At 55.5% G+C, this 21,213-nt stretch overlaps 1 protein-coding gene across 1 annotated transcript in view; it reads right to left on the bottom strand.

Moving 5' to 3' along the window:
• SGIP1 (SH3GL interacting endocytic adaptor 1) overlaps window positions 1-20,442 on the bottom strand; it is a 33,922-nt gene extending 13,480 nt beyond the window's left edge. Inside the window, exons 1-14 of the mRNA XM_082766579.1 lie at window positions 20,041-20,442; window positions 10,007-10,070; window positions 8,647-8,671; window positions 7,124-7,201; window positions 6,300-6,356; window positions 5,753-5,816; window positions 4,855-5,021; window positions 3,954-3,965; window positions 3,136-3,147; window positions 2,616-2,640; window positions 2,202-2,253; window positions 1,500-1,585; window positions 700-789; window positions 318-392 (exon numbers count right to left, since the gene is read on the bottom strand). Of these exons, the coding sequence (XP_082622705.1) occupies window positions 318-392; window positions 700-789; window positions 1,500-1,585; window positions 2,202-2,253; window positions 2,616-2,640; window positions 3,136-3,147; window positions 3,954-3,965; window positions 4,855-5,021; window positions 5,753-5,816; window positions 6,300-6,356; window positions 7,124-7,201; window positions 8,647-8,671; window positions 10,007-10,070; window positions 20,041-20,050 (817 nt within the window). The 5' untranslated portion in view covers window positions 20,051-20,442. The remainder of the gene's footprint in view (window positions 1-317; window positions 393-699; window positions 790-1,499; window positions 1,586-2,201; window positions 2,254-2,615; window positions 2,641-3,135; window positions 3,148-3,953; window positions 3,966-4,854; window positions 5,022-5,752; window positions 5,817-6,299; window positions 6,357-7,123; window positions 7,202-8,646; window positions 8,672-10,006; window positions 10,071-20,040) is intronic.
• Window positions 20,443-21,213: the final 771 nt, after the last annotated feature.

Below are 21,213 nucleotides of genomic sequence, written 5' to 3'. Positions count from 1 at the left end.
TCCCCCCTGCAGGCACTCAGCAGGGTTTTGGGTGAGCTTTGGGGTCACTGCGAGGAGCCAAACACCACACCAGCAGCATGGGGAGCAGAGAGCAGGAACCCAACCAGGGCGGTGCCACCCGGGCTCAGCTCTTTGCAGCATCGCCCCGCACACAACAACACCAACACCACGAGGAGGATGCGCGGGGGCAAATCCACGTCCGAAATGCAGCCGTCACACACGGGACACCCTGGGGATATAGGGGGGGGACCGACCCCGGCAGCGCAGCCCCCAGGGTCCGGATGGCAGGCGCTAGGAGCGGGGTGCCTGCCCTTTACCTGGGGCCACCGTCAGGGGCGAGCCGGTGCGGGGCGGCGTGGCCGGGACGTTCTTGGGCGGCAGCGGCGGCGGGGCTGCAAGGCAGAGGAGGGGGAGGTCAGGGGCTGAGCTGCCGAGGGGCACCCACCGCAGTTACCGTGTCCCCAGCCCACCGGGGCACGGCTGGAATAAAGCCAAATGGCTGCGGGGGGACCTGCTCCATGCCCAGCCGAAGGCAGAGCAGCCCTGGGACGCGGCAGAAAATCACAAATAAAGGGTTTGCACAGCTTTTCTGTCACCCCCCCCCCCTTGCACAGCTCTGAGCTGCTCTGCCAGCATGAAGTGCCAGAAGTGGCAGGCTGGGGCTGTGTGTTTGCACTCCTGCGTTTTTGGGAGACTTACTTCCAGTTGGAAAAGGTCTCGGCAGCTTCGGGGAGTCGGCGCTGTTGGGGGGCTGGATGGAGCCCCAGATCTCGGGCTGGTCCAGAGGAGCTGGGAAAAGAAAGCAAATAAATGCACGTGCAGAGGTGGCGATCCAAATAAATGCACGTGCAGAGGTGGTGATCTAAATAAATGCACGTGCAGAGGTGGAAAGCAACGTGACTGTTTTCTTCCAGATACCAGAATCACGCAGATACGGTGCGTTCATCTGAGGCATGCAACGACAGGAAGCTAAATATTGACAGCACCCCCCCCTCTAATTAAAGACAGGGTTATTTCTGTAATGTTAGGTAATTACAAGCCTGCCCGATTTCGAAGCAGGACACGCAATTAGTTTGACAATCATGATGCTTGACAAACGAAACAATGCCGTTTGTGTATTTGGAGGCTCATTGCATTAGGCGAAGCATTGAATAATTGCAGAAATCCTCCGGAATTTTAGGATGCGCAGGAAAAAAAACCACGCAGGTATTAAAATGAAGAGATCCAACTGTTTACACAGATCGTGTGGAAAGCACCACGACTCTCGTTTGCTCATCACGTGCTGTTTTTCTTAGGCTGCGTGCAAGGAACGGCACGTAGAGGTTGCTTTGAACGTGAGGTTTACCTGGAGCTGTTCCGAGGCCTGGCCCCAAGCCCCTGCTCTGCACACCCATCCCCGTGCCCTACACACCATCCCCGTGCCCTACACACCATCCCTGTGCCCCACACACTGTCCCCATGCCCCACACACTGTCCCCAACCCCCCGTGCCCCACACACCATCCAGCTTCTGCTCCTCAAACGCCGACTCCAGCGGGGGCCCGAAGAGCGGTGCCAGGGCAGCGGGGTCCTCGGGGGGCTTTCTGCTGCAGGGGGACAGAGGAGGGGACAACTTCAGGCTGGGGGGCACAGCACTGTGGCAGCCCCCCCAGCAAGGCAGCTGTGGGTTTTTCTGGCTTGTACAGGATTTAAATTATTCCCCTCAAAAAAAAAGCTTGGTAAGAAGTGACGCTGAGTACAGGTGCGTGCATTTGCGGGGAGTTTGTGTCCTGGACCTGCAGGCAGCTTGCAGAGCATACAGGCTGGGGGCATGGAGAATGGAAAGAAGAGGGGTAGCATCTAAAATCAGGGTGTTGAAAGCATTTTGTACCTCAATTCTGTGCATTTTTGTTAAAATGCACATAGGAACTACCAGCCCTGCTGCCCTGGGGAGGAGCCTGCTCATCCCACACCTCTGGCACACACGCAGGAAGGATGAAAGGCTGATATTTCCCCTTGGAACAGTGCTGCAAACGCATTTGTGCACCAAAATGTTTTAATTTATGTCTGGGTGATGCATCTGATGGCAGCTGTAGGGGAGAGCAGCACTGGTGGACACTGAGATATGGGGCTGTTGGTGTTCTGGGGGGTGCCAAAACAAGGTTTTACACATACACAGGGGGTGTGCAAATACACACACACACACAGCCCCCCCGTACTGACCTGCTGGGGTCCGGCGTGGGCGTGGAGCGCCGGGGCCGTGCGATCTCCTCACCTGCACGGGGTGGGACAGAGCAGGGTTAGAAACGGTGCCCCCGTCCTGCACCACCCCCATGCCCCACACACACCAGGCGTGCTGCTGGCACCCCGCACCAAGCCTGCTATTCTGGCTTTAATTAGGTGTTATTTCTACAGAGGACAGGGCTAGCAGGCGTTGCTTCTGCTACGGGGCCCCCCAAGGGTGTCCATGTCCCCCTCTTTAAGGGGACATTTGGGTGCCACCACTTCTGCCGCGACCACGTTAAAGCAAACCCACCTCTCCTCCCACTCCCCTTTATAAAATTAATTCATTTTAACCCCCCAGCACCAGGCTGCCGGCACTAATTACTGCTCTGGAAGGCTGAAGGACATACTTACTGGATAAATTCCTCTTAATCGTCCCCTGGAATTAGAAACACAGGAGGTCAGCGGGGTGTGCGGGGACACAGGCACGTTGCCGCCGGCACCAAACGAGACCCGTGGCAGCACCATAAAACACAACGTTTGCTTCGTGTGGCTGAGGCACCCACCTGTAGGGATGCCCTGGGAAGCCAGGTTTGCTCCCAGCACGCCAGGGCAGGCAACGCAGGAGGATTTGGAGCCCCTAAACCCATCACCTGGCAGCGCTGAGCCCGCAGCCACCCTGGCTGTAAACGGCTTACGCTCGTCATCTAAACCCAACGGGGGCAGCATCAAAGCCAAACCCTCACCTCCGATGGGCCATGGACTGATCCGAGGCAAATCATGCATGTTCAGCAGCCCGAATCCTCTCTCTCCCCGCACAGCACGGCTGCCTGCATGCAGGAGGAGCCCCCCAAACCCCTGTGGGGGACCGGGCGGGCACAACGCCCGCACCAAGGTGCTGCCAGGAGCAGAGGGAGGCAGGGAGGGAGCTTACCGGGCTGCGCCGCTGCGGTCAGCGAGAAGGGAGAGAGAACAGACACCTGGTGAGACACCGGGTCAGGGAGGGACGCCCGGTGCCACACCGAGCACCCCGGGGCCCTGAGCACCCCTGGGTGGCAGCTGGAGGAGGGGATGCGTTTCGTTTTCCCCTGGGTTTTCAAGCAGCCCCGCGCCACGGCACAGGCATCTCGCTCTGCTTACAAGAACCGCGGTGTCCACGCAGGCAGAGCTGACCCCGAAACATTTTGGGGCTCCCCCCATGCAGCACTGCTGGCGTACATGCACCCCAGGAAGCATCAAACCCATCAGACCCCACCCCTGCCCTTCAATGCTCCCAGACATGGGATTTTTGGCAACAAAACCCTTTGGAGCCCAGGGTTAGGGTGCGCCAGGAGCAGCTCCTGCAGCAGGGAGGGACCCCCTGCACCCCAAACAGCTGGGATTGCCCCATCTCAGGGCAGTCCCGAGCCAAACCCTCGCAGGGATGATGTGGCTGCTGCACCCAGTGGCACCACAGCAGGTATTGCTGCCTCCTGCTACGCGCTGAGGCACAAGGACACGTGCAGACCCCACTGGGGCAGCACTGCACCCTACACATCTCTTCCCAAACCAACCCCACGCCTTCACAGCAAACACAGCCGAGCTCAACCCAAAGGAAAGGGCCAAAAATGAAGGCCACGTGTCCCCAAACAACAGGGCTCGTTCCTCGCACCTCCCGCCCCACTCCTCGAGGCATGCAGAGCAGGCGGCATGCAGGCAGAGCACGGGTCGAGTCTGTGCTCAAAATGCAAGAAAAATAAATGCACATCTTACCGGGCTTTTCCTCTAAAAGAACAGAAAAAAAAAAAAAAAGAGAAAAAGTATTTTTATAAGGGGCTGGCAATGACAGGCTTTGTCAACGACAGCTTTGAAAGCTCCCAAAAATATCACATGGGAAGAGCCCCAAGCGGTGCCCCAGTGGCAGCCAGCGGATCCTGCCCAGCCCCAGCCTTCCCGGGGGAAGCACCAATTCCCCAGGAGCTTTCTGTGGGCTTGGCAACGCTGCCCTGGTTTGGGAGGTGAGACTGATTTTGTCTCACCTGTGCTTATATTTGCAATTCATTCACACTTCACATATGGGCTGGTTATAAACCCTGAACGGCTCCAGCTGGGAAGACGGAGAGACACCATAGCCCACGCTGAAGCCCACAGAAAACAAAACCCACAAATCTTTCCCCAGCTGAACAGATTGGGATGAGATGAGAAATCCCAACGAGCCTCAGGAAAATCAGCGGGTATCGGTGCTTGCAGCAGGGAGGAGACAGGGGACAGGTACCGGGCAGGGAGCATCCTTTAGCATCTTACAGCAGCACTAAGAAAACCCCACAGATGTGCTCCCTGAGCTAGGGATCAGGGCGAGCATCAAACGATTTATGTCCTGAATGACAACCAAACTGGGGAAAAGAGGAAAAGCAGGGCACGTAGTGCCAGGACATAGGGTGCCTGGAGGGCTGTGCCAGCCAGCGGCGCTCCTGGCACCACCCCGATAAACCCACGGCGCCGCTCTGCACCGAGCAGACCCCACTGAGCAGGGCACGAAGCCAACGCTCCCCACTCACACCCGAGGAAGAGACTCCCCGGGCTGAAGCACACCAAGCAGCCCTGCTTCCACAGCCCAGGAAAAAAAACAAAAACAAAAAAAAAAAACAAAAAAAAACAGGCACAGGGCACTCACCACGGGGGATGGAGAAAGTGCGATGTTGCCTACGGATGCCTTCAGCTCGTCCACCGTCGCCGCGCTCTTCAGGATGTCTTTAGCCTGCAGCGGCTTGATCTTGATGTTGAACTTCTTGTGGGCCTCCTCCTCCTCCTCGGACTCGCTGGAGGAGTAGAAGTGCTTGCCTCTGGTGGGTGCAGTGCAGCTAAGGAAGCTCCGGGCTGCAGAGGTGCCGCAGCCATCCCAAAGGCAAGCCTTGGCTCGGGGGCAAGGCACGGGGGGTTCAGGAGCACCCCTGCATCTCAGCAGTGATTCAAAAGCTCACATCTCACTGGAAAAATGGGGATTAGGTGTTCCTGAAGTGCTCATCCCTACCTCCGATGGCAGGAGCAGTGGCAGGGACAACAACTCCTGCCGTGCTGATTTCCTGCTGCACCACGTGTGGGCAGAAAGCACAAAAATTGGGGCTGGAAAGGCTGAAGTGGTGATGGAGCCTGGGCATCCCCCCCAGGCTGATGTCCTTCAGCAGCAGGAGAGGGAGAGCTCTGGTTTCCCACCCACCTCCTGCAGCTATGAGCAGGACATCGATTTCCTACATCTCCTACAAGCCCAGCACACGGACTGTGAGCATGGGCTGCACCTGGAACCCCTTGTCCCTTAATGGGGACGCGTTATGGACCCACAGCATCCAAAAAAGCAGAGCACGTGGGATCAGCCAGTGCCCACAGTGCTCCTCATGCCACAGCAGGGGACCAGAGGCAGCCAGAAACTTTCTGCTCTGCTGCCTCGGGCAGTGCTCTGGGGGAGATGGATCTGGCTGCAGAAAAACAGCCCCAAGGAGCAAAAAAGGAGAAAAAAAAATAAAGTCAGTGGCCTGCCTGCGAACCCCAGCTCCTCTTAGGGTTTACAATCCCACAAAGGATATAGCCTGGCTCCTCGGGCCGGATGCTGTACCCCTCCTCGTCGAGCTCCGGGGAGTTCTGCACGGGCACAACACGCGCAGGGTCAGGGACACGGCTGCAGGGAGCCCCGGCTGCTCTTTGCTCCTGCAGCCAGCGGTGCTGCAGCACAGCACCCACTGGGGCGCTGAGCAACTGCTCTGCAGACAAGCCCAGAGCTTTTTCCCCTCCCAGTTCTCATTTTTTTGTAAGCCAGGTTTTTCTCTGGCAAGCCTTAATGTCCTCCAGGCAGCAGTGCTCTCCTCTGCGTGACTGGCACTGGAGCCACCTGGTTCCTGGACAGGCTCACACAGCCTAATTAACGTGCAAACGCACACGATGCCTCGGTGCAAGGGCAGGTTTCCCTGCACAACTCTAAAAACATCTCCAGAATCGCTGTTTTCAGTGGGACTGAGACCCCAGGGCATGAGGACACGGCCCCGCACACCCACAGCCACCCAGGAGCCAAACCCGTGGCGCACACACACACAAACCCCATGGGACGAAGGGCCCTTGGGCACTTACATATCTGTCCCAGTCGATCTCTGCATAAAATCCATTGGGGGCTCCATTACTTTTCTTCTGCAACAGATGGGAAAACGAGATTTGCACATTTTAAAATTAAGGATGATAAGATGACCGCAGCGTACCTGTGTTTGCGCATCCAGTGCTGGGACCACAACCTGCCCAGCACCAGCTTGCTTGGAGCCACCCCTGGCTGAGCACGTGGCGTTTCTGGAGGGGCAAGGAGCTCAGTGAGGGCAGCTCTGTGCCCCTGCCCAAGCTGGGTTTGGGGCTCACCACAAAGTCATTGCAAGTGGCCAGCCTGCAGCTGGCTCCCAAGGCAGGGTGCTGGCTATCCATCGCCTGCAAGAGCTGTGGATGCTCTCTGCTGGCCCCAAGCTCCTGCAGAAGCCACGTGCACTGGAGGCCAGCACTGAGATGGTGACCACAGTTCATGTTTTTCTATACAAGGGGCCGGCGAGGCTCAGGGCGATGCCACCCTGTGCTCAGCACCCAGGGGGATGTGCCCAAGGACAGCGCTGCCCACTCCAGAGGGACAGCAAAGCAAAAAATACAGACAAGTAAGACACCATCCTTTACTTCAGAGCTCGCAGTCATCACAAAATCACTGCCACGTGGCCGTGACCACCACCAGAAATGCTCTTTCCTCCCCAGCAGAGAAAGCACTGGCACGGGCCCCACCATACAGTGGCATTCCCGGGGCCCAAATATTGGCCTGACTCAACCTAAGTGGCATTTTTCTACGGCTTGGCTTTCTAACCCCAAATTACTCACTGCTCTCAACAAGCCCTGCGTAGCTGTAAACCCAGCAGTGTTCTCCTTACCGAGTTTTTTTTTCCTCCTTCCCGCACGCTGTCGGGTTTGCTATGGCAAGGTGGCTCAGTGGGATGAGGGCTGAGAGGCTGGAAGGGATTTGGGTTGGGCAGAAAGAGGGTTAACACATCGGGGGGCTGCTTTTCAACCTCAAAGCAAACAGCAAGGAGCTAGCAAAGGCTGTAGGGTCTGTAGGAGGGGAGGGTCTGGCCTGGCCCCCCCAAAAGCATGGGGTGCTTGGGGTGGGCGAGGGCCATATTCAGCAGTCAGGGTTTCCAGGAGTCAGGGCTGCCAGCCCTGCCACGAGCATCGTGGCAAGAATGTGCTAGAGGAGGAAAACTCAAACATTTCCACCATCAATGCCCCTGTCTCCAACACACTCGGTGGCTTCATTATATTAAAAAACCCTAAATTGCATTTCTGCTTCCTCCGGCTTGCTGGAGCACTGGAGACCCACCTGCCCTACAGAGATAAAAAGCAAACCACCTCGAAAACCCCAAATACGAGCATTATGGAGAAGGCATCAGCTGCTGACAAGGGCTGGAAATGTCATTTCAGAGCTCCAGCCCTGTTCTCCTAGGGGGTCCATTTCCAACTTGGGGATCGGGGCCACCCAAGGTCCCCCAGCCCCATCTATATGCAGCCCCGCTTCCAGCCATGCCCTAGCGAGCTGCCAGCTGGGTCTTCACTCTCCAAATTTAAACTTGGGTTTGCTAAACAGAGCATTTTTATTCAGTGCACAGTTTTGTGACACTTGGAAAGGTGTTTTTTTTTTTTTTTTTTTTTTATTTTTCACTGCTGAATAGAGCCTTGATCAAAGCACTACCTGAGCTGCAGACTTCTTTAATCACCAGTCCTTATCAGCCAGTAACAGAGGGCTTAGAGTGAGCCCAAAGCCAAGGATCTTGGGTCAGAGGTGGGAGGAGCAGCTCTCACTCTAAAGGAGCAATTTGGGACCCCAATTTCCATGTGATGTCAGACCAGACACCCCAGGTACCTGCAGCGCCCTGCGTGGTCTCTGGTGCCGGGCCAGCCAGGCACGCAGCACCACTCTCCCTGCTGAGCATCTCCCAGGGGTTATTTTAAGCCTGTGATGTCCAAATTTGCACAGCCCCAGCCTGAGCCCAACATACTTAACTGCAAGATTGAAGTCAAATGGCTGAACCCTTCCCCTCCCTGCCCAGCTCGAGCAGGGGCATTTCCATCCAAAACCAGTAAAAGCAGAAGTAACAACAGAACACCTATCCTCTTCTTTTCAGTTTAATATAGAAAACACAGCCATCAGAAACAGCTGAGGAGGCTGTTTTTCCTTTAACTCCTCGTACAGCAGATCTGCCCCGAGCCAACTGCGCTCAGGGGGAGCAGGAGCTAGGATTTCCTGCACGAAATCCTGACTTTTTTTTTTTTAAACAGCTTGTTACTGCAATGGACTTTGAAATTTTCTATATTAAAGAGGAGGAGAAGGTTCCCAAAACGCCCTCAGGGCTGGCAGAGGAGGAAGCCATCCCGCAGAGCAGCGCCGTGCTGTACTTACGATGCCGTCCCTGTCCGGCGACCCCCTGCAAGAGAGAGAGGCAGCGGGGTTAGCTCAACACAGCCAAGAGATGAAATGCACAGAGGGTTTTCTGAGGGCACCCACGGCAGCAACAGACCAAAAACATCATGGCTTTGCTTAAAAACAGATGTGAAAGCTGATGGAGCTGTGAGGGTGACAATCCCCAAACACTCACGGGCTTTGGACCTTGGGGTGAGCACCGCGGGTCCCGCAGCCACACGCCTGCCCGCGCTGGCCGAGGATGCCGAGTTATTTAGCCAAGAGCCAGATGTATTTATCAGAGCCAGACTGGCTCCTCACCTCCCACACAGCCCCGTGTTTATGCGTTGCCAGAGATTTTCCACAAATTAACGTCTGACTCACGGCCGCGCAGAAAATCTGAAGGGAGCTGCTGCCGGGCTGGGCCTGATTTAATGGAGATTAACGCCTCCCAGCAAACTTCTCCGTAAGGCAGCACGTCTGCCTGCCCTCTCACCCTGCCTTTAATCTCTGGCTTCCCCCACTGCGGCCTTCCCACCTGCATCTTATCACAAACACAGCAGCTTTCCCTCTCTCTGCCACCCTCTTTGGGGACGAGCCTCTCACCTCCCCGTGTTTCTGGGTCCCCCTTTGCAGCAGGCAGTGCCCACGGTGCTGGCACAGCCGGGCTCACTGCGCTGCAGCTTTCACACGTGAAAACCTCTGCACATCCTCAGGCAGCTGCTGAACAGCTCAGGAAAACCGATCCAGAACAAGAACACCATCGGGCTCCTGCAGCGCCAGGCAGGAAGCGCTCTGGGGAAGGTGCTGCCTTGGGACGTCTCCCAAAAAATGCACCAGGGACAGCCGAGGGTCTGGACAGGGCTCAGCACCCCAGCAGCAGTGCTGCAGCATCTCCTGCCCTGACGGGGCACAATGAGCCCATCCCTAACATCCCCCAGGGAGCAAAATCCCCTCCGGCAGCACAGGGAGGGAGCAGCCACGTGCCCCCAGCGAGCACCGTGCCACCGCTGGCCATCAGGGCTCCTGTTCTGATGGAATCTGCATTTAAAAAAAAAAAAAAATGCAGCAGACAGGAAAATCGGGAGTTTGTGCAGAGATTAACCTGCTGGACCTCTCAGAGGAGTAATTTGCCTGTGATCTCTGCTAACTGCCAGCACGCAGGGAGCCAGCTTTGCTGTCCCCACAGCATCCTCGCGTGCTGGCCCCTGGACGTGCAGGGGACATGGCTTTGATGCTCTCGTTGTTTTGAGACCTGACTGAAGGATCAGGGATGCTTCTGACGCAGCGAGCTCTCCCTGCCCTGGCACACTTCTCCCCAGCAGCACTGTGTGACGTGCTTCGTATCCCAGGGACTTACGTGGAATCGGTGTCCTTTTCTTTCTTGCGTATACCAAAGGCCTTCCTGGTACGTTTTTTCAATCCTGCGGATGGGAGGAGTACAAATAAGAACACAAATTAATGTTATGCTTCAAATAAATCCCCCAAGAGGCTCCTTATCCGATTGCCAGCTGTAAATTAAAGGAGGCCCAAGCCCAAGAAGTCACCAGCAGGACACTGCAGGTGGTGAGCACTTTGCTTATACACCAGCCCTTTGCTAAATGAACTCTCACTTGGTCATGGCACGCGTGGCTCTGGATTTCACAGCCCATGTTCCTGATCTGCCTGATAAATGCTGGCACACCAAGGAGGGGTTCTGGAGCATTTTAACCTTTGGCAGACAGCAGGGAGCCAGGCACTGCCCTCCTCCTGCCTAGGTGCAGCCTCGTGCTGCTCACAGCACCGCAACGCGCGGCCGCATCCAGCCCCCAGGGTCTCCGACTCTTTCAGTGCTTTTCAGTGGATTTCTCTGCTCTGCCTCCTGGTTTGAGCACACCCTCAAAGGGAAAATATTTCTGCTTTCCCTGGAGCACTCCTCCGGGTGCTGATGCAACGAGCACCACAAATGCTGCTCCTCAGCGGCGCACCAAAAGTCGCTGGGGTTGAGTTCTCACAGCACAGGGGAGGCTTTAGGCCCTTGATACCCTGTGGCTGGCTGTTTTTTGGTCCAGGGCAGGACCCGGTGAGGGTTCTCTGATGGATGGGGCTGTGCTAAGGGACCCAGAGGCGATGCAGCAGCCAGAGCCCCGCGCCTTGCTCCTGCCATCTCTCGCCTCCCAGCCTCCCCACGACGTCTCCAGCAAGTTATTAATAACCGGGGGAGATTTCCTCTGATCTCAGCCCCTAGAATAACTCCAGCCTCCAGACCCGAAGTAGAGCAGGGAGGGACGGAAAACCACAAAAATAAGTTGTTTGGCCTTATCTGGAGAAGAGCCTGATTTGGCTAAGTTCTGTAACCAAGCCTTCTGCTCGGTTACATAACGGGCCCACCATCTGCTTGGGATGTAGCTGTGATTAGGGAGAGGAAAGGGATATTTAGGAAGAGGCAGGACAAAGATGAGAGCCCCCTGGCCCTCCAGGCTCATTCCCAGCTTTCTGGGGGTGCTGAAGTCCCCTTGCAGAGATACCTGGGGGGGGGGATGCGCCACGGGAACACTGCAGGTTTGGGAGAGACGCGGGAGGAGATGGATTTGATGCTGGAACCGAGGAGGTGGCAGCAAGTGGGAGACGGCGGAGACGAGGCAGCAGGAGGAGCAGCACAGGAGCAGAAAGCAGAGCACGGGGGGCACCTGCCCTGGATTTCCCAGCCCCACAGCCACCCCCTGCTGCTGGCACCAGGACACACAGACCCCACAGCCCCACCGAGCCTCTCACTGAGCCTCTCCTTGATGGGAAGCCGTCGGCCACACCACGGGAGAAATACAAGTTTGTATTTACTGCTGCGAAGCTTTGAGCTTCATTCTTCAAAGCTGTGCAAACGTCTTCTACACCAGAAGATTTAGCAGCTCTAAAAGAAAAATCACCCAAATCTGGTGCCCTCCCCACTGCACCCCCAGGGTGGGGGCAGCTTCTGGACCCCAGCATCTTCTTGGAAGGAAAAGCCTTATGGAAGCAACACACACCTCAGGGAAGACATCAATGGCACCGTCACGGCCTCACACACTCCTTTTTGATGACAAAAAGCATTAAAACAAAGCCAATGAAATGTATTGATTCACTGCGCACGGGCTGAGCAGCACTAAAAATAAACGTGCGGAGCCTCGAGACCCAAAATACCGCTGGAGGAAGAGAAAAAGCAGCAGGGGGTGGGGAAGAAGAGGGGAAATTCCCATTAGGGTGCCGTTTGTGTGCACGCTCCTGCTCTGCAGCCGGGGAGGTGCCGGGGATGGGGACAAGGCAAAGCACCAAGGCCAGCCCCAGAGGCTGCGTGTGCCAGCCCTGCAGGGACAAATGGGCAAGAAAAAGGCAGATTTGGGGCTTTGGATGGGGGAAGATGGAAAGCAGGAGGCAGCACCCCCTGCTGCGGGCGGCCCAGGCACTGAGAAGAGGGAAATGGTTTGTCTTGGGGCTGGATTTGAGCCGTTCCCTGCTGCACACACACCTGTCCCCGATGAATTATCTCGCTGGGTCCAAAAATGGGGAAATTGGCTGCTTCAAAGCCAGCAGACTTGGGCTTGCTTTGCTGAAGAACTAACCCTCAGTTTGCTCAGCAAAATGAAAAGAGAGGCAGGACAAAAAAAAGCCCAAATCCCTCACGTCACACCCAGAGGACAAAGTCAAAAGGCAAATTAAACTCCAGGCAGGGAGTGCGTAACCACATCTAACCCCAAATGGGTGACCCTAATAGCAGCGCCTCGGCCCAGAACCTGGCTTGAGGCTGGTTTCACAGCCACAGCCCTGCACACCTCGTGCCCTGCTGCTGTGCCAAGCATTTCACGTGAAAACAAGCATGTTCTCCTGTCGGCCACCAGCCTCTCACCCTCCCCGGGTGACACAAATCAACCACGCCAGTTCTTTTTTTACCCTGGCACAGCAGGAGGGCAGGGGACACACGGGGTGATGGGGATGGGGAGAGCTGTGCCTTGCAGCAGGAGCAAGGCTCTCCAGACTGACACTCACCTGCCCTGGGCTTCCAGCGAGGAGGATTGCCTAGACCTGAAGGTATTTGGTGGGGACAACCTTGGAGATCTCACGGGTGGGGGCCCAGCAGCATCCCAGGGCAAGGACAAGACCCAGCACCCTCCCCACAAGGGCCAAGTCTGCATTTGGACCCCCCAGAAAAGTTCAGTTTCCTGAAAATTTATTGGAAAACCCTTCAAAAAGCTGCAGGAGGCACCTGTGCAAGCTTCCTTTGACACCAAAATGTGGCAAAGTTAGGTTTAAGTGATTTATGTCACTGAGCCCTTCTGTGTGGCTTTAGCATGGGGGGCTGCTAAGCCAGCTTTGATAGCGAGCTGCCCGGTCACTAAAATTCCCTGCTGTCTATCTATGAATTAATTTTAGCCTGTTTGGCTTCCAAAACACTGAAAATATTCTTGTCTAGTTAGCAAATCCCACACGCATACCCCCAGATAGGCTTCCACACACTCACAGCAGTTTCCCCACGAGGCAATGACCCACCGAGGGCAGAGGGATGGTGGCCTCACGGCCACTTCTGTCCTCCCCTGCTGCAGCAGGGCATCCGCACCCACAGCGAAAACAAGAGCAGGCAACAGGCTTCCGAAACAAAGCTTCAAGAAATTTGATCCTCACCAGAAATATGACTTGGAAGTAAAAGCTGTTTTGCTGATGGGCTAGCTGCGATGGAGAGCCTGCAGCAGAGCTGGGAGCAACTCTGAGTGGGGTAAAACCTCGCTGGCACTGCTCCTGCATCATTTTCTCCTACGGTGGATGAGGTTGCTCTGGGAGCTGGGGAAGGGAACGTGGTGGTAGCGGGCAGAGGCAGCACCAGGGCCCTGCTTCATTCAGAAACGGGGCCCCTTTCTGTACCAGGAGGGTAAGCCAGCCTCGGAGCAGGTTGTGGTGAGCCCTGCCAGAGGAGATTTCCTTGCTAAAAATACACGGTATTTTGGCTGCTGGATGCACAGGGGGAATAAGGCAGCTCCTGCGACCAGGTGTCACCCTGGGGCTTGCACTAGCACTGCAGCAGCATCCCCTGCACACACACACAGGCTTCTTTAAGCCCTTCTGGAGACAAAAACCCACAACTGTGCCTTACGCTGGCCCTTTGCCTTAAAGCCCCGATTGAAGCCACATCTGTGCCCGCAGCACACCCCGCACATCTGCAGGCCCTCAGGAAACCTCTTCAATGGGATTCAACCATCATCATCTATAGGGCACAGTGCGAGGACCTCTAGATGGGCACACAAAACCCACCAGAGGCTAAAAACAGCTCTTGGCTCCCTGCAGAGGGGTCCAAGGGCTGCACGGCCAGGGCTCTGCACCCATACCCGGCTCGGCGCGGCCAGCTGCCCACAGGCACTCCATTTGGGGAATATTTAAGGTCGGGAGGATGTAAATAATTGCTCAGACATTATGCTCTAACCTCAGAAAGGCAGCCACAGGAATTGCTCGCTGCCCGCTTGCCCCAGAAATCAGGTCTCTGCTATCAGCTCGCAGGGAACCGCAGGACACAGGCGTCCCCGCCAGCGCTGCCGGCACCTCGGGCACACAGTTGTGGCTTTCATTCGGGGCTGGCACGCGCACAGGAATGCCAGATGCACTTGCAAAGGTTGCTGTGCTGTGCGAGCAGTTCTCCAGGACAGGCTCTCCCTCCCAGGGATGCTCAGATTCCTGTTTTTAGGGTTTGTTTTTTTTTTTGGGGGGGGTTGGTGGGGATCCGGCACCGAGCAGCCGCAGCAGGGCACCCAGCAGCTGAGGAACCCAATAATTGTCCATGAGGAGATGGATTTTGCAGCCATGTAATTACACAGAACAAGGGGACAAAGACCAGCATCATCCTTTCCTGGCCATGACACTGGCCTTACACCCACCCCATAACTCCTGAGGCCAAGGCCACCCAGCTGCAGACACGCGTGACCCTCCACAACATCTCATCCCCAGTTTGCCACCAGATTTTGGTTGTGGGGCTGTCACCCCATGCCAGGGGGGGCACACTCGGTGAGAACCTGCTCAGGTCAGGGCTTTGGGCACCAAGGCTAACAGAATTGGCCCGTGAAGATGAAAAGCTCAAGCGTGAGATGTGAATGACCAAAATCCTTGAGAATTAAGGCAGTTAAAGTTTAAAAGACTGTACAATTAGACTGATTTGGGCTGGAAGGGACCTTTCAGACCCTGGCCTCCTTTGGAGCTGCTCCAACAGCTCCATGTCCTTGTGCTGGGGGCCCAGGGCTGAGCACAGGCTCCAGGTGGGGTCTGACAAGAGCAGAGGGCAGCGATCCCCTCCTCACCCTGCTGCTGCTGCCTGGGATGCCTGCAGCTATACACACACATTACCTACGATTATGTGAATATATCCTATTAATGTTATATAGCATATAAATGATATATAACCATTAACGTGCATATGTAAAAGATGAAGATTTACACCCAAAACCGAGCACAGCGTGGCACTCCCATTAACTGCCTCATCCCTCCCGTGCTCTGCCATCAAACACTCAGCTTTTAAGGAGCTATTAACTAAAAATAAGCAGAGGAGACCTGACCCAAAAGAGAGGCTGCATTGCCAGGCACCTCACACAACAGCCAAGCCTCTTCCCAGCAGCTGCTGCCCCGCGGAGGAGCGGTGCTACAGGAGGGAGATCGAGGTCCCGGGTGCAAGGAGCTGTGCAAACAGAGCACCAGTGACCTTATTATTAGTCACACTGCCTTCTTCATCTTCTGTGCTAGAGCTAAAGCCAGGCCAATACCCCACTAAATTCAGGAAGCCATACTACATCCCTGAAATCACCCCCTTACAGGTTTGGGAAGGCACCCTCGGGGGGCTAGAAGTGCCCCAGATGAGCCCATTTCAGGCATATTTACCAACATCACTGGCTCCCAGAAAACCCCAGTGACAAGGCCATGAAAAAAAGCCACCATAAAAACAAAAAAAAACAACTCCCAGATAAGCTTGTTTATGAGGCTTACAGCATCTGAGGTAGGGGCAGGATTTAGGATGAAGCCCACCCATCTGAAGTGGCCGTGTGATGCTCGGTGTGATGCTGGAGGTGCTTTGAGGCACGCACAGAACAACAAATGCCCACTGACACGCACACGCTTGAAAGCCTGGCACCCATCTATTATTAATTAGCTCTAATAACAGGGTGCATCCTGGATGGTTTCTCCTTCAGGTCCTGCAGATCTGGCTCTAGAGAGGAGCGCCGCACACAGCGGGATGCGCCCCACTGCTGCACAGCCCCCCTGGCACCGTGCCCCCTGCCCTCCCACCCCATCCCATGCTCCTGATGCCCACCCCGAGCACGTCTGCTCAATTCCCTGTGGCCTGGAGGTGGGAGGCTTTAGGAAATAGCCCACCCTCCATTCCTTCAAAAACTCTCCAAAAAAAAACAACACAGGAAAACATGCACAAAAACTAGACAAAATCCCCCCAAATGACCAAGAAGTGCCAGGGGTGCACAGAAGTGCTCGGAAATGTGAGAGCCCAGCCAGCAACTTGCCATTGGAGAGTTTGAAAAATCATAATTATTGTGCTAAGAAAAACGTGCCAAAGTCAGGGGGCTTCTCCGAGGCTGGCATGGATAAGGAACAGAGCCGCGATAAGATGGGCTGGCTGCAAAGTGTGATTTCCCCTGTACTGGTTCCTAACACCACCAATATATTCATGTTTTCTGTGTTTGCTCTGGTAGCAGGCAGGTTAAGTCCCCATGGGGTTGTTGGGGTTTTTACCAGCACGTGGCTGTGCCCAGCCCCGGTGCTCCCACGTGGTGCTGGATCCCGCGGCACCCAGAGGGCTTTCCTTCCTTCGCAGCCTCCCCCTGCACAGTTAGCAGCTGTGAAACCCAAAACCCCTAAAACCAACCCCAAAGTTAAAGACGGGCCATCCTGCGGGGCTGACCATGGGGGAGCAGCATCTGCGGGCGTTCTGCAGGCCTTCCTCCTCTGCCAGGGCACCAATAAAGAAAAAAAAAAAAAAAACACAAAAGCCCCTTAACTGAGCTCCCACACCGCCCACAGCTTGGGCACAGGCACCCAAGGAGGTGCCTCTTGCTCACCCTGAGCTGCTTAAGACCCTGGGGTGAGGACTCAAGAGGGGCATGCATCTGATTTAACCTTTTTTTTTTTTTTTTTTAAAGCATCTTTAAAGTTTTCACACTGCTGGTGCACCAGGCAGTGGTTTTGCCCCAGCAAAGACTCTGATTGCTGCGTTGGGCTCCAGAGATACCCAGGGCACATTTTAAAGCAGGACCCACCAAATGGATGCTTTGCAAACCTTCATCACATGTACTTATTGAATTTGGCTTTACTTTCTACCCTTTCCACCCAAAAAGCCTCATCTATGGAAATCCCGGTATCCCTCATGGCCAATACTGGGAAGTATTTCCAGGCTTAACCCAAACTTTCCCCAACTCCCAGGGTTTGGGTGGTGTTTTGTTGCGTTTCGGAGCCAGATCCCTTCATCCCCTCCCTCCTTTACTAAGACCTATTGAGAAACACGCTGCCAGAGGTGGGAAACCCAAACCAGGCTGGCCAGCAAGGTTTGTATGGCCAGAGCTTGGCTGGCTTGTACAGCCGGGCCAGCAGCACCCCAGCCACCCCATACACCCCCAAATGCTCCACATGCATCCTACAAGTCCTACGAGGCCTTTCTGAGGACCCTGGGGCCCAGGAGGGGCTTGTAAGGGGGAGACCCCAGCACATCACCACAGCTTGGCCCCACGGGGCAGGGCCATCCCTGCAGGAGGCATTGCCTCCCCTGGCACAGCCGTGGCCCTTCCATCTCCCCCCGTTGGAGCTTTCCGAGCGCCGCGCGGCATCTGCGTGAGTGACGTGTTGCAGCAGTGGTTTCAAAAACTTAATTAAGCCGTATAAAATACCTTCAGTGTGTTTGAGATGCAGCAGATTAATTAAAAAAAAAAAAAAAAAAGAGATCAATACACCCCTTTGTTCTCACGCACGGATGTTTGCCTCAACAACATCACCGGGTGCATTCGGAAGGTCCAGAGCCCACGGCGGGCTCCCCAGCACCTCTCCAGCACCAGCTCCTGCCCAAAGCCAAATGCCAGCACCCCACATCATTTTGCCATGGGTTATTTCCATTTTGGTGTTTCAAAGGTGAGGATTTCAGCCCCTGCTGCTGGTGGCCCCATCCCACCTGGCCAAGTGGTGCCCCGGCGCCATGCAGCACACACTGACCTCCTGGGACAGTGTCATCGATGTGGATTTTGGTTATACACCTTGAGTTTTGAATGTGTGTCGAGAAACACAGTGTTTAGAAACATAACCATGGCTTTTTCTCCCTGCCATCGGCTAGAAAACGCTCTATATTGGGTTCAGAACAAACAAACCGCAAGCCCTGCATCCCCCCGAGAGGCCAAGAGCCCCCGTTCCCAAGCAGGATCCCAAACCAGCCCCACAGCCACCCTGTGCCACCAGCACAGGGGCACCAGCACACACAGCCCCAGCGTGAAGCACTCCACAGGTCATTTCACAGAACCACTGAGGTTGGAAAAAGACCTCCAAGATCTGTCCCAACCATCCCCATACCACCAATATCACCCACCAAACCGTGTCCCCAAGCTCCACCATTAAATATCACCACCGAAATCCCTCCAGCCCGTTTGGCACAGGGACCTCTCGCAGCTTTCCAAGTTTCAGACCAGTTCGAAGCTGGGAGCACTAGAAACCATTCCTGTGTTAAAACAGAGCATCTCTGCAAGGTGTCAGCGCTTCAACAGGGCATCGGTCACCGAAGTCTCGCTATTCCCCAAATAGAGCTGGCTTCCAACTCTTTAAAAATTAACCAGAAGCATTAATTATTTCTTCTCACTCCATTTTCTCACTCCCATCCCAGGTTCCCATGCACATCAGACACACCAGGCAGGTAACGGGGCACTTCTCCTGCTTTTCCCAAAGGGGAGACCTTTCCACGAGGCGTGATTCCGCCGCCAGCAGAGCCACCAAAAAAAAAAAAAAGACACTAAAAAAGCATAAAACCAGACCCAACCCTTCCTCGCACACAGGCACAGCAGCAGCGAGCACACAGCACGCACTGCAGCAGGCCAGCTTTCATTTCCCTGCATTCATCCCTCCTGACACGTCGGCGCCTTCGAGAGGGGCCCTGTTAACGGCACCTTCCCCACGGCCACAAACACGTCACGTGCCACGGCTCAGGATTAAAATCTCCTAATATTGATGATCGTTAAGGCATGAATAAGGCACCGAAGGACAGCAGTGCCCGTTTCCCTCGCAGCAAGGAGTCAAGAAGCACGAGCAGCCATCCTGTGCTCACACACGGTGCTGGGTTCCCAAGGTGAGCCGAGCATCACCCACCGGCACCGAGCTCCCTTCCCGGCTGGTCTGGGCATGGCCACATGTCCCAGGCCCCCATCACCACCCAAAAAACACGTCCCCAGCCCCCACGGCCACCCGTGCCTGCAGGGGCTGGATGCTGCTGTCTGGGCACATCGCACCAGGCAGGCCTCCGGCTCGGCCAAGGGGCCGTACATTAAAATAAATCACCTGCATTTTGAGCTTTTTTTTTTTGGCCCTGAAGGCCAAGAGCTCCCCTGCTTGAAGCAAATTAAAACAAAAAAAAATATCTCCCTTCCGTGGCATCTTGCTCAAGAAGGCATAAAGGAGAGGTTTGCATACGGCCGAGATGGATGACACAGGTTAAAATCTGTGTAAGAAATGCCCGGGGGCTTTTCCCACGCACGACCAGACGCGCATTCTCCCAGCGCTCCCCGGAGCATCTGATGCCCGGAGCCCATATTTCCTCCTCGTTTCCTTTTCCATTCCAATAAGCCTCAAAGCAGTGTCCCCCCCGCCTCCACCCCTCCTTTCCCAGAGCCTGCAGCTCCAAGCCAGCAGCACTGCATGGCAGGAATCGCCTTCAGCCCAGCATCCTCGCTCCCCGCCGGAGCGATTCACATCCACACCGCCGTGCTACGGAGGCACTGAGTCCCATCTATCGCCAACAGGCCCCTGGGCTGTGCGGGCAGATAGCATTTAAAATCATCCTCTGCATCACACCGGGGGGAACAAGCAGGTTTCCAAGCAGGGGATGAATTCCTGCTCGCCGGAGCGGCCAGCACCGGCCCCAAGCTCCCTGCCCGGCTGCTGCCCCCCAGCACGGGCACAGCGCTGTGAATAATCCCCCGGGCTCGGCATTACAGCACCCAGCAGCTTGCTGACAGCAGGCAGGGAGCTTCAGCTTAGGGGGAGGGGAGTTTTGTTTTTTTTTTTTTTTTTTTTTAAATCATCCTTATTTCGATTTTCTGAAAGGAAAAGGTGAAGGATGCACGCTCCCGGGTTCAACGCCTTCTTCTTCTCCCCCACCGTTGCCTTCAAAACTCCGGCGATCCCAAAAGACATGCTCAGATCATCACCTACCTTCCATCATGGTGGCAGAATTGCATTCCTCAATTTCCAAGGAGCCTGAAAAAAAATACAGGAGAATACAATCCCGGTTACCAGCTGATTAACAGAAGCCCTGAAATCAAACGCCTCCGATCCACGGCTTGTTTAGCTGCCAGAACAAGGGGAAAAAAAAAAAAGAAAAAGAAAAAAAAAAAAGAAAAAGCCAGTGCTAATGCCGAGGGCAGGCCATGGATGCTGCTGTGGCTGTATCACCTCCAGGATCACCGGAGGATGCTGAGAGAAAGGCAGGATGAGCCAGGCTGAGCTCCGGCGCTGCCCCCGTCCCTCCCGCCCCACATCTCGTCACATGCGCGCTGGCTCCCGAGCCCTGCCACAATGCCCCCGGGAGCGCACCAACCTATTTCCCATTTTTTCCCCCCCACTTTCACCACCAAAAGCAGAACCCCTTCTCGTACCTCGTGACGCACTTCCCCTCCCCGTAATCCTATTGCAGCAGCTGGGGGAGCGAGATTAATTACCCGGCGCTGTCAGATTAGGAGAGCGCTCCAGCAGCGGGCGGTGGGGCTGGGCAGGGGGGAAAAAAAGCAAAATCCCCCCCATGCACCAGGGCCGCACACCCACGGCTGCTCGGCCCTCGCCTCTCCCGCAGCCACCCGAGGCAGAAATCGATGGGGCTGACGTCACGGCACCGCTCGCCCCAGCAGGGTGACGGGCAGGGATCGCTCCCCGCCGCCTGCCGGAGCATCGGGGACCTCGTCTCCCATGGGGATCAGCCAAAGCGGGGATAAGAGGTGCCGTGAAGGGCAGGAAACCACGCTGCACCCTGACCCCAAACGCCCCAGGGCCACAAAGTACCACCCAGAGCTACCACGGGGCACCATGCACTGCTGGGATTACCCCACAAAAATATAAATTTGGGATTTGCACGCAAACACCACCTCCAAAAGTTTTTTTTTTTTCTTTTCTTCTCCTGGTAAAAATTATGCCTTAAAAATCCTTGCACCTTGCCCTGAAGCAGACCCAGCCCCACATGCTCCCCGCTCCTATGAGGGGCTGGGGGACGCAGCCCCATCCCCAGGCTGGTACCAGCACCCTGCCACACCTGGGAGGGGGATGCTGCCCCGTGCCACCCCCTCAGGGACACCCCCATTGGGAAACATGATTATAGATGCCACTAAGGGCTGC

The sequence above is a fragment of the Aythya marila genome (assembly GCF_965140915.1).
Source record: "Aythya marila genome assembly, chromosome: 8".
NCBI classification, from domain to species: domain Eukaryota; kingdom Metazoa; phylum Chordata; class Aves; order Anseriformes; family Anatidae; genus Aythya; species Aythya marila.
The sequence above is the reverse complement of the archived record's forward strand: the minus strand, read 5'-3'. Positions and strand labels throughout refer to the sequence as shown.